The following is a 12151-nucleotide window of genomic DNA, read 5'->3' as shown; positions in this document are numbered from 1 at the left end:
GCTTTCATCCTATTTCCTATATTCCATTACTAACCCGCGCACATTAAAGCACAGACATTTTGAAACATCACAGCAGCAGCCGTGCCCTGCGCTCTAAGAAATGCCCACTGACCCTGGCCCAGGACACTGACTGGAGACTGATTTTTCCCTGATGATGGTGGCAAATCCAGCTGCAGCTGATGGCAGGGGCTCAGCCCAGGTGCTCCAGTCCAGGTGCTCGTTCCCAAATTGTAGACCTGTGTTATCTATTTGAAGATGATATTTCAGGCCTGTGCTTTTGCAGCTCAGCAGAGTGGATAAACATATTGTGTGTATCTTTGAAATGAAGCGTTAATGTGATTTAACTGCTTTTTACTTATCCTGTTACAGCAAAATGTGGAGGCTGGTTTGTAAGTAGGTTTGTAATTGTGAGCGCTCTCCACAGGCTATGTTAATGTTTATACTTTTCCTTTAAAGCAGGGCGAAGCTTACAAGGTTAAGACAAAGAAAGAAGTCAGACACGTGGAGAAGAAAAGTTACTCGTGAAAGCTGAAAGCCAACCACTGACCGGTCAGTTTAATCAGTTTTCTTTCCTTGTGAAGCCTTTTGCACTGCACCACAAGGAACTAGCACTTGAGCACAGGGTAAAGGCTTGCTTTTTGCTTTCTGGCATTGCTTTCAAGCTGCAAAGCTGCGGAGATGACCCTCTGTCCTGTAAGGAGAATGTGACCTTGAGTTCACATACAGAAACTGAGCTTTATCTGTTGGAACATAAGCAAAGCAAAACTGTGCCATGTGTAAGGATTTGTAGTTTCACAAAGAGTAGTTTATAATCCACAGTATTTTCTACTCCTAAAGGTGGACTTAGACACTAGCAGTTAAGAGAGCTGCGTACAAGTAAATGTTCTGAAGGGAAAGACTTCTTCCACAGCTGAATCTGTGGAACATACGGGCAGTTATGCATGTCAATGACCTTGTGAAAGCCAGTGAAGTGTCTAGGTATTTTCCAACAAAGAATCCTTACCAGATGTGTCTTGTAGATTTTATTGATGAAACCTAAATGCTTGTAACAAAAAAAGCAGCTGACAGTAGAAGGGCTTCCCAAAGTGAAAAGAAATGCCACTAGCTGACCCTGTTGCAACAGAGTGCAGGAGCCTGTGAAGCCAGAAGCTTTGTCTATAGCCGTAACCACACTGCGTGTGTATTTACTGTGTTTGTCTTTTTTCCACTCAGAATTTTTCTTAGCTTTGGTGGCTTTTAGGAAGTGGGCAGAGGAGTTTAAGAAGTGGAAGTTTGTGTTATCATTTTCATAAAGGATTGACTGCAGGGTTAATGAACAGAATAAACAGGACCTGTTGAACATACCAAATGGTGTGGAGGTAAAGAACAGAAGCAGAGTCTCTTGAGCCATTAGTCTCTTCCATCCATTGTAATATGTCCTCCTAAAGCCACGTGACCGTACTGGATTTCTGAGTGTGTGCTGAGTGCCATTTGTGACTGCAGTGACTCGGTGTGTGGGATCTTGGTGAGGGCTTTATGGGATAGCACCAAGCAGAGGTGCTTTAAGTGATCATTTAATTGAGCCCAGCCAAGTGTCTATTGTAGAAGTTCCATTTGAACGTGGAAGCGGATGAATTTTCACAGAACAGGCATTCTGATAGCCCAATGGTTTCTTTGTCACAAAAGACAAAAAGTCTTCTCTGGGGATCAGATGTGTTGCTTTTCTTTTTAATTTTTTTTTTTTTTTTGGGGGGGGGGGGAGGAAAGGAGGAGGAATCACACATTTTGCTGCAAAAAATGGCTTTGTCACCATTGCAAATAAACCCACTGCAAAATGCAAATTTAAAGGAAAAGCCACAACATTTTGCATGAAGCTCTGCAGAAGTGCAGGACAGGTTTCCACCAAGCACTGTGCGAGCTAGACTGGTTGCTGCATTGTGATCACGCAGCTTCTAGCTACAGCATAGATTTATGTCAGCCGTAGGTGTGGGCAAAGACACGTTGTTTTAGCATAGCACACTGCAGACACTCCCAGAGAATGCACATGGACCTGTGACCTGATTAGTAAACAAGTCTGTGCCACTCACATGAGCCAGGTGGAAGATGTGTGTGGCAGCTCTTCTTCCTCACTTTGTCCTCTATGAAGCCTCATGAGGCTTCTGCATTGCCTCTGCATTCCTGGCTCTTATGGTCACATTCCCGAAGAGGCAGAGGGGTGGATGTGCAAGGAGTGCAGGTTTTAGACCAATATGGGTGGTTGCAAATAACAAACAGAAGTGAGTTGTGAAGGAAGCCAGTCTGTCATTCTGGAGACAGTGCTTCATCATATCTTCCATCATAGCATAAATTTCTTGTAATCCTCACTGAAGAGCTGTTACTTAGGGATGATGAAATGCAGTGTCTTGCAAACATATTTGTAAATCAGCTCATAAGCAACATGGATGTCTGTAGATGATGCATTTTCCTTTCGTGCTAGGAGCTCAACTAATTTCATTACATACCTAGAAACTGTATGATTTAGCCCATTACAGGATCTCATAATGCCAATTAAAACTATTATGTTTAGTCAGGGAAAGGCATGAAATTGATTCTAATGAGATATTCTGAAATGACTCTGTGCTCTCTTTCTTTTCTGTAGGACCGTGTGCTTTTACTGCCAGTATTCCAGAGGGACAGTCACGGAAGAAAAATCAACAGGAATTAAACATTCACCTATAAAAGTGTGCGTGTGTTTGCTGCTTCCACACATTAACCGCATGGTTTTTATGCAAAAGCAAAAACAAAACAAAGAAACAAAAAATTAATTTAGCATGAGCCAATTTACAGAGCATGGAAATTCACTTTCATTCACAGGATTGGAGAGTGCGCAGTTAACAATGCAGTGTATATACAAGATGTCATGCTGTTAACAGCTTATTTCAAGCAGTTTGATGTCATCACAAAAGAAATAAATTCCTGTGACTAGAGGGGATGTACGAAGACGAAATGGTTAAACCATGGAAAGACACTAAAATTACTAAAATCCACAACAGCTCGCCTTATTTTTCTCGGACCCAAACTGTCAGGGTATAAAACACTAGTTGTTTCTTTTTTAAACATCGATAGTTTTGCTGTAAATAAATAACACTGTATAAATTCTAACAAAATAGAATAAATGTTGATAAGGCACTGCCTTTTCGATCACAGACAGAATACTGCAAATGCATTGAGCAGGCTAGGTGTCTCAAACAGCCACACCTACAGGGATATTCTGGGTGTATCTTCACAGATTCTTGTATATTAGCAATTATAATGTTTGTATATGCAAAAACGCTAGCTTGATTTTAAAAAAATCTTTAAAATCTGCTGCAAATTTAAATGATTCCCAAAATGAGGAATTCTGTAGTTCTGTGAAAATTTTTCTTCAGAGTACTAATATTTTGATGCATGTGTTTCACCTTATTTTGATTAAATCTTTTCCAGTTTTGCAAACACTATACTGCAACATGAAAAATAAGATTTTATCTGTAAACACAAAGCCCTTCATCTAATATTTGTTGCTGTTGCCAATTTTTCAATGAAATGACCTAAAAACCATAACATATACAGTAGTTGCATTATGGGGAGGGGGGTGCTATCTGTTCTCGCTTTATAACGGGGGTAATGCTTGCAGCTTTAGAAGTGGGTTGGTGCTCCAGCAGGCACAAGTTTGGGATATTTTTAAATGAACTGAAGAGAAATTATTAGCTAATAGACTGGCAGCACGCTGTAAAATTATTACTGTATTGTGTACTGGCTATAAGATGTAGAATCTTTCAGTAAGCCAATCATCTGTAATCATCCTAGCAGTGTAATATTAGGTTGTTAAGGCTGCTGTGTTTTAAAGGGCATTTTTATTTGGGTTTTGGTGAAATACTTTAATTTGTTGATTATATTCATATGGAAACAGCATTCATTGATAATAGCTCTAATTACATATGTATGAAACAACAAACACTGGATGATCTAGTTGATTATTTAAGCATAAAATAAATTGTGTTAAAACTCTTGGATAATGTGTATTTGGCAGTGTTATTGTACCCCACACAAGTGTCTTCAGAATGTTAGCTGTTAATCATCCCCGGTGTTTTGCTTCTTTTCCACTGTTTCTTTGTGTGATTCACCTCCTCGTCTTCCTAGTGTGACAGGCCATCAGTCTGCAGGCTGTCCCACAGTGCGTGGAACAGGAGTAAGACCCAGCAGCCAGTACATCCTCAGTAAAAACAAGGAGCCCCCACCTCCGGGACATAGGAGACCTCAGACCTGGGGAAAGAACCAGTGCAGTAGGTTATGCACAGCCTGTTCTCCAACATATGTTAAATCTGGACCTTCTTTCATTTATTTCACCTTACTGAGAACACCAGAAAAACCACTACCAAAAGTAGTTTTGTTCCCAGTGTGTATCAGTCAGACCAATAACCAACCCACTGCAGGTGATGGAAATGGAGCGTGCATCTCTTCTATATTGCATGCACTTCCAGTCTATTATAGGTGGTGGACCTTTACATATAGAAACAAAGTTTTCTAAGTAGCATCAGTACACACTCGCTGCTGGAATGCGTCTTCTGCTTGAGCACAGTAAATACTACTTATTGCTGAAGGTTTGGTTCTACCTGACTTTGAGGGTAATACAAAGGTGTATTTTACCCTATGTTGGCACTGGAGGAAGCACCATTGCTGCAGAGGGGGCTCAGTCTGCTTATTAGAACTGTGCTGTACTGAAAGCTCAGGAGCCAGTCCTCACCTGGGATCAATAAGCAAAGCCTCTGTGGTGGAAAGCACTACAGAACACTACTCGGCTTTGGCGGAGCAGGTTTGTCAGTGCTTCTGAGTTATTAGGGCTGTGAGCTTTTGTAGCAGAGGCAGTAAATGGAGAGTTTCTCATAATCTCAGCAATTAATCTGTGTTGCCATGCACACTCCTAGCTCAGGAGACTGCCAGTACAATGCTGGCAGCTTTAAGACACTAGCAAGTCTGCAGGGAAAATGCTTTTTAAGTCAGTGAAGAACAAAAACATCTGATTGCAGGTCACAGTCCAACAGTGTCTGTGTTCTCAGAGACCTCTCTGTCCAGCTGCCTCCATCCCAGTTGTAGGTATCCATGCCGTTTGGGTGAAAATGAATGTTTTGAGTGAGTGGTGTGTATGTTTACTATTATATCACTCTACAGCTGGAAACAAAGGCTGCAGCGGCCAGCAGCATGAATGCATGAGCAACAGCATCGAAGAGCCTCACTCATCTCTAGCAGCATCCAGAGCACAGGACTTTGATTTGATTCATCGCTGTCCTCTTCCTGGCCACCTCTCAGTGCTGATGCAAGGAAAAAAGCTGGCACTATAGTTCTGGTAGGCAGAAGGTCTCCTTAGACAGAAAAGCAGGGTTGTCTGTGCAGGGTAGTAGAGGCGTGCAGATGAATTTCCTGCCAGCAGTGCAGGCTGCCCCTTCTGCTGCTTGCTGCCTCCCCAGCCCAGCCCACGAAGCTTTGATTCAAAGGAGGCAGGGAAAGGTGGAAGTCTGCAGCTGCATTCCCAGAATTGTGAATTTCCCAGTAAATGATGCACAGATGGAATTTTGTGGGTGTTGATTTGTTTGTGCTGAATGTATTGACTTCAACTGTAGCTGAGGAAAAAACGAGGTTGAAGCACAAACATTTTAAAAGAAACACTGCCAGTACTAGCATCAAGTGCAGGCAGCAGAGTGAGGGCTTTGCATCTAATATGTGCTTTTGTCATTTTTTCATTTTTTTTTCCAGTGAGAACATTCTCCTTAGAAGTAAAACTGTAAGTCATGGGACTTTTACTGCATCTATAAAAATAAAGCAGATTGCTAAATACAGTGGTCTTTTCAGCCTTTGCTATTTGTTTTAGCGCTACCTAATAATAATGCTGCATAATATTCTCCAGTACTTTTTCCACTTTGGAAAGAATATCAATTATGTTTTATTTGAGGCTGGTAATAGTTTTAATGTCAGAAATCTTAAGAGCTCCTATAGTGCAGAGATGACATTAGTGGGATAAATGGCAGTAGCTTGCAGGATTGCAGCACCCTGCTAATTAATGCTAATTTCCTGGGGGATTGTTTAACAGAGGCTTTTGTCTGTAGCATGCATGGTGCAGGCAATCATGCTGTGCTCTATTGGGGGGCTGCTGCTCTCCCCCAATCCCGGACACACAGTTGGTCACTTGGGGCAGCCAGAGGTGCCAGGGCCAGGCACCAGTCTCCTGCCCAGCTGTGTTTTATCAGCTGGAGGTAGGGGACTGCAAGTCTGGGGTTGGAGTTTTTAACAACATCTATAAGGGCAGACCCTTCCGTGGGGTCCCATGTAAGGCAGGTGCCCGGCCAGTGGTAGCCTCTGTGCTGCTGCAGCTCCAGGTCATGTGGCCCACTCCTTGGGAAGCTGTGGAGCAGGCTGGGACATTGGGCATAGAGACGTGGGAAGAGGCAAAATGAGACTGGGCTGGGTGCAGCAGAGCAAACAGCGCCTATGTGTTCAGGATAGGCCCCATCCTACAGGGAGAGCAGGGAGGAAAATGCTCTCGCTTGGCTGAGAGAGCAGCGATTTTCCGACTGAAATGCAGACCCAAGGGGAGGGAGGGGGGAGATGGAAAACTTTGACCCTGCATGCTACAAAGTGCTTTCCATAAAAAATAATCCATTACCACAAGAGAAAAATGTTAGTGAAGGACAGAAAAATGAGCTGCTCGAGAAAAATCTTACGTACGTGCCACGGTTTTCATGACTGTTGATGCTAAAAACAGTGCACTGCTTGTGCACGGCTGTATTATTTGACCCTAAATCCTGGAGGAAAGCAAAGATTTATAATGAAAGTTTTATTGGTACTTTTCCCATCACGCTAATTATTGAGAGCCATTTGGTCAATAAAACAGCAACGCACAGCAATCCACTGTTCACCAATTTCCTTGGAAAGCCTCCAGAAGCTGGGTATTGCTATGGCAAGGCCAGAACAAAAGAACAAACCTACTCCAAATTTTGAAGAAAAAAAAAAAATTCCCTGGGAAAATAAGAATAGGAAAGAAAAGCCCAAGAGCTGAAGGTGCACTATCTGCTGGATTGCTGCCGCATGGAACATTTCCATAATCCCATATTCTGTTCTGAAGAGAGGCTTCTTTTCTAATACAAGTTTCTGATTAAGTAATTGTTGGTCTGAAAAAGAAAGTGCCACATCGTTATTTTAGTTTGAACTACTTCTTAGGAGACATCTTATCCTGCATTAACAAACAACTTAATTCGCAGCATCGGTGAATTTGTTTTCTTTTTTACAAATATTTTTCAAATCTAGGTTTCTCCCCTTCAACAGCCCTCGGAAGGTGGTAAAGTCCCTACATATGCAATCAGCATTCTCCTTGAATATTTGCTTGTATAGAAGTCACAATTCTTTTTGACCCTGCTTTAGTTTATTTTGCATTACTTGCATTTTAATGCAACAGTGACTTTCCTTTCTTTTTCCCCTCTCAATTTCAGTCGGATACTCCTGAGTACCATGAAAAATTGTTCCTAGGTTAATTAGCGTCAGTTGCTCTTTTCACTCTGTAACTGCTGAACATTTTAATAAAATTGCATTGTTACAGAAGTTGTTCCAGCTGATTAATGGACCCCTGGAATTATATTTCAGTTTGTATGAAATCTCTGAACATACCTCTTTCTCATGCCAGCAATATATTTGATTCAAATATTTCTGCTGTTGATACGAGTTTATGAAATACCAGTTCTAATTGCCCATTATCTCCTGTACTGACAGTTTCTCTTAATAAATCCCTGCTTTTTTTATTGCTGCTTCTTGCTGTGATATCTGCACTGGTACTATTACAGTGCCAGTGACATTTTAAGATTCTTTACTTGCTCCCCTTGCCCCCCTAGAGCTTTGCATTTATTTCTCATACAACATTACTGCCACTCTTTGCCTGCTTCAGTGAAACACTGAGCTACATCTCTGCAGGTCCCTCAGGTTTGCTGCTGGGCAGCAAGAGGCATCTCTGCCTCTATGCAGCAAAGCAAACGGCCCTGTGCCCTGCGGTGGGGATGGGCTGGTGGCTTCGGTGCCGTGGGTGCCCCCAGCCCCTGGGAGGGCAGGGCCCACCAGCCTGTGCCCAGCCTTGCAGCTGGAAGCCCTCCCATGGGGGTTTGCCAACTCTGCTTATACCACATATTTGTACCTTTTAATTGCTTTGGTTAATGTTTTACTGATGTGCAAAGCATGTGATTTCTTCTTGGTGCTAACTAGGCTAATGTTTTCTCTCCCCTTTTAATCTATTAATTTGGAGTAGTTGGATGTAATTGTAATTAAATATATGGGTTCTGTCTTGTAAATCACTAAAATGCTTTTATGAAAAGAAGGATGCTGTCTCAGATCTAAACATCAAGGGGCCTTAAGTGTTACTCCCACTCTCCCACTGACTCATTGTTTGTCATTGGGCAAGTACATTAGCTCACTACCTCCATTTCTTGCCTTCCAGGGCTATTGTGAGAATTAATTAGATAATGTTTCAGCGCAGCTTTGAACTGGAGAGTGCTACAAAAGTGCCAAGTTATAATTTATTATTATGAAAACAGTCGTGCTGGCTGGGGAGCGAGCCCTCTGATGCCGTGCCCACAGAGCGCGGATGGCGAGGAGGCTGGACTTTACCAGGAGAAACTCTCCTGTCACCCGAGATCACCTCATCTATGCACCTGCAGGTCTGTAGCAATTCCAGCCTATTTTTTGATATTTTCTGTTGAAAGCAATACCGACAGCTGTCCAACCTACTCCTGTGGGCAGGAGCTGACCAGTCCCAGTGGCTGCACTGGGGATGTTGAGTGCACCGTCCAGTTCCCCTTCCAGGCTCCCTGTGCTGCCTGAGATAGCAGAGGCCCCTGCCCAATAAGTCCTCTGAAAAACGATACACCTTCTTGTGATTAAGAAACCAAAAATAAGATGACCTACACTTGTATTCCCAGGCAGACGGGAAAGAATAATTACTTTACAGAGCTGAAATTCCTTCGTACATTATAGCCATAGAAAGAGTAAAATTTGACATTCGCTGTGGCATAGAACAAAAAGGCAATGTAGTAAGAGATAATGAAATCCTTACTTGCCATTAATGGAAAAATTACTGTTGTTAAAAGACCCCTTCATAAATAATTAAGAAACCAATTATAGAGTCCCGGTGACTCATTTATCCGGGAGCAGTATGGACCACGCTATTCTGTATAACGAACAGCGTGTACGCTCCATTACATTTCCCTACAACTCATTCCTTTATTCAGCTACTCCTCAAACTAATAATAATAATAAAGAAGGAAACGAATGCACATAGTAATCAGAATATACATCATCTAAAATGAGAGATGTGCGTTAATGTATCGTAATTTAAAATGACTTTGCCTAAGCAGAGAAGCCTGAATTAACATGCCATTTAGTCCCTGTACTGTAAATGGCAGAAGGACTTTGCAGACATGCACAGCCAGGGCTGGGCTGGGCCAAGTGGGGTTCATCCAGCCCCGTGTGCTGTGTTGCCCATCACAGCAGCATGCATGCTGCACCATGGCAGCTGTGAGGCAGGCTTTGCTCTCAGCAAAACACATTGTGAGGGGGAAGTTCTTCACAGAGAGAGTGGTGAGGTGCTGGCACAGGCTGGGCAGAGAGGCTGTGGATGCCCCATCTGTGGAGGTGCTCAAGACCAGGTTGGAGGGGGCCCTGGGCAACCTGCTGTAGTATCTGATCTGGAGGTTGGTGGACCTGCCTGTGGCAGTGGGGTTGGAACTTGATGATCCTTGGGGTCCCTTCCAACCCTGGCCATTCTATGATTCTATGAGGCGTGGCAGCTCCCTGAGCCAGAGAGGGGTCAGCGCCCTGCTGCTGGCTGCCCCAGAGCCAGCGGGTGCACCACACCATTGTCCCCAGAGAGCTGTCCTGCTGCTCACTGCTGCACAGGGTGCGTATGTCCCAGCTGAAGATGCTGCTCCTGGGACACAGCTTTGCATTCATGCTGGGCTGGGCCAAGCAAAGAAAACCTGCTGCACACTCGAGCAATAGATACATACTGGGAGCTGGCCTAGGAAAGTCGAGCCCAAAGTGTGAGAGATGAGATGCAGAAACTGCTCCCAGCTCAGCGCAGCCATGCCGCTTCCCTCTTTCATCCCCGCCTGCTCTGGCACAGCTCTCCACAAGCAGGCCTGCAGGAACCCCGCTGCGTTATGCCTTCTCGCCCGAGGGAATAACCACCAAACTGGCTGTGGTTAGATTTCCTGCCTGATTTAGATGTTTGTGCTATTAAAGTTGCCCAGGCAAGCTGTGGCATGCTTTGCAATCCAGACTCCAGTTATCAGATTACAAACTGATCTTCATTTCAAATTGTCTTACAGCATCCAGTAGTGAAATACTGAAGCTGAGGTTCATTCCAGTAACAGCATACAGCTTTGTGCACGTCAGAAAATGATCCTGAATGTAAATCAACTTTTCCAGTAAGGAATTTTCCTCCTCTTTCTCTAGTCCCTGGGAGTTATCTGATCTGGCTGGGGAAAATGCTTATAACTCTGGCAAACAATCAGGCAGGAGGCTGATGAGATTAAGGTGGTTTTTTTTCCGTCTTTCTGAAGAGTTTTCAATGCAGCCCCTGCTGGAGTGCACTCCAGCATGAAATGCTCACTGCCGAGCCACACAGGCCTCCCAAAGAGCTCCTTGAAGGAAGCAGAGAGATGAAGCAGCCTGCGAAGCCATGACCTAATACTCAAGATGCGGAGCGTGAGAATGAGATGCAGAGCATTTTGGCGTCATCATCGTGATGAAGTTTAGCTGAAGTCATCGAGGCACATCAGCGTGAACCAGACGTGCACGGAAGGCAGTCCGCAGCAGCCCCACACTGAATAAAGTGGAAGGAATGTCCTTAGATCTGTTTCCAGGGTGATGCTATTTCCAGGGAGCTTGCTTTCCTCTGTGACTTGCCCACTGGTTTTCCAGGAGCCATGTCCAAGGGAGCAACGCTTTCCTCTCCCACTCCCAGACCGGAATGAATGCTGATGACAAATCAGTTCTGGAGGCACCGTGCTTAGGAAAGTCAGCATTCCCTGGGATTTACCATCAATCGTTCCTCTGAAGGAACTCTTCCTACGTTTTGCCTCCCTGTGCAATGAAAAGCGAGATCCCCGAGGAACGCTTCTTGTGTTATGTATATTATAGATGTGTGCTTCTTTATAAAACAGGGGGTTCGGTTGTTTCAACCGCATGTAAATGAGGCTCCAGCACCGATCTCGTGTAAATGAGGCCCGGGCAGCAGCTGCGCGGCAGCACCCGGAGCAAAGAGCGCTCGGCGGTTCTCAGCCATGAAACCCAAGCTCTGCGCACGAGCTGGTAGACGCGATTATTTTAATATTTAAACAACGCGCTCCACTTAAAAGCCTTTCCACGGGGGAACGTTTCAGTCAGTACCGAAGGCGCGTCTTCCGTCGGAAGGGCCGGTTCCACCCGAGGCCGCCGGGCTCCGCGCAGCACGCGGCTCCGGCCGCACGCCGCGCCAGGGGCGGCTCCGCCCGCGGGATCCCCTCGGGGGCCGCCCGCGGTCCGGGCGTTGCGGCGGGCGGGTCCGCCAGGGGGCGCTGTGGCGGGCGGCGCGAGCGGCGGCCGCTCTCGGCGCGCGGGGCGGCGGCGGCGGCGGCGCGCGGCGGGCGCCGCCCCCTGCTCGCCTGGCGGCGCGGCGGCGGCGGGAGCGGCGGCGATGGCGGACAGCGCCAGCGAGAGCGACACGGACGGCGCCGGCGGCAGCGGGGGCGGCGGGAGCGCGGCGGGAGCGCTGGCGGCGGGCGGCCCGGCGGCGGCGGGGCCGGGCGGCGGCGGCGGCGGCGGCTCGGGGAGCGCGGGCGGCGGCAAGGCGGGCGGGATCGTGATCTCGCCGTTCCGGCTGGAGGAGCTGACGAACCGGCTGGCCTCGCTGCAGCAGGAGAACAAGGTGCTGAAGATCGAGCTGGAGACCTACAAGCTGAAGTGCAAGGCGCTGCAGGAGGAGAATCGCGACCTGCGCAAGGCCAGCGTCACCATCGTGAGTGCGGGCGGCGCCGCGGGAGGGGGCGGCGGGGCGGCACCGGGCCTCGGGGCTCCACGCGCGGCCGGGCCTCGGCCCGCCCCGCGCCGCGCCGGGCTCCGCGCCGGGCGGGATCGCCGC

At 46.3% G+C, this 12151-nt stretch overlaps 2 protein-coding genes across 4 annotated transcripts in view; both read left to right on the top strand.

The window, feature by feature from the left end:
- Positions 1-3904, top strand: part of ANK3 (ankyrin 3) — a 315864-nt gene extending 311960 nt beyond the window's left edge. For both annotated transcript variants that reach the window (XM_090144833.1, XM_090144835.1), the window contains 2 exons: positions 457-549; positions 2618-3904. In XM_090144833.1, the coding sequence (XP_090000959.1) occupies positions 457-525 (69 nt within the window). In that variant the 3' untranslated portion in view covers positions 526-549; positions 2618-3904. The remainder of the gene's footprint in view (positions 1-456; positions 550-2617) is intronic.
- A 7788-nt stretch (positions 3905-11692) lies between these two features.
- The window catches only part of CCDC6 (coiled-coil domain containing 6), a 48165-nt gene continuing 47706 nt past the window's right edge, over positions 11693-12151 (top strand). For both annotated transcript variants that reach the window (XM_090144847.1, XM_090144848.1), the window contains exon 1: positions 11693-12028. In XM_090144847.1, coding sequence (XP_090000973.1) covers positions 11708-12028 — 321 coding nt within the window. In that variant the 5' untranslated portion in view covers positions 11693-11707. The remainder of the gene's footprint in view (positions 12029-12151) is intronic.

Source organism: Phasianus colchicus, chromosome 8, assembly GCF_987193195.1.
Source record: "Phasianus colchicus chromosome 8, bPhaCol1.hap1.1, whole genome shotgun sequence".
NCBI lineage: Eukaryota > Metazoa > Chordata > Aves > Galliformes > Phasianidae > Phasianus > Phasianus colchicus.
The sequence above is the reverse complement of the archived record's forward strand: the minus strand, read 5'-3'. Positions and strand labels throughout refer to the sequence as shown.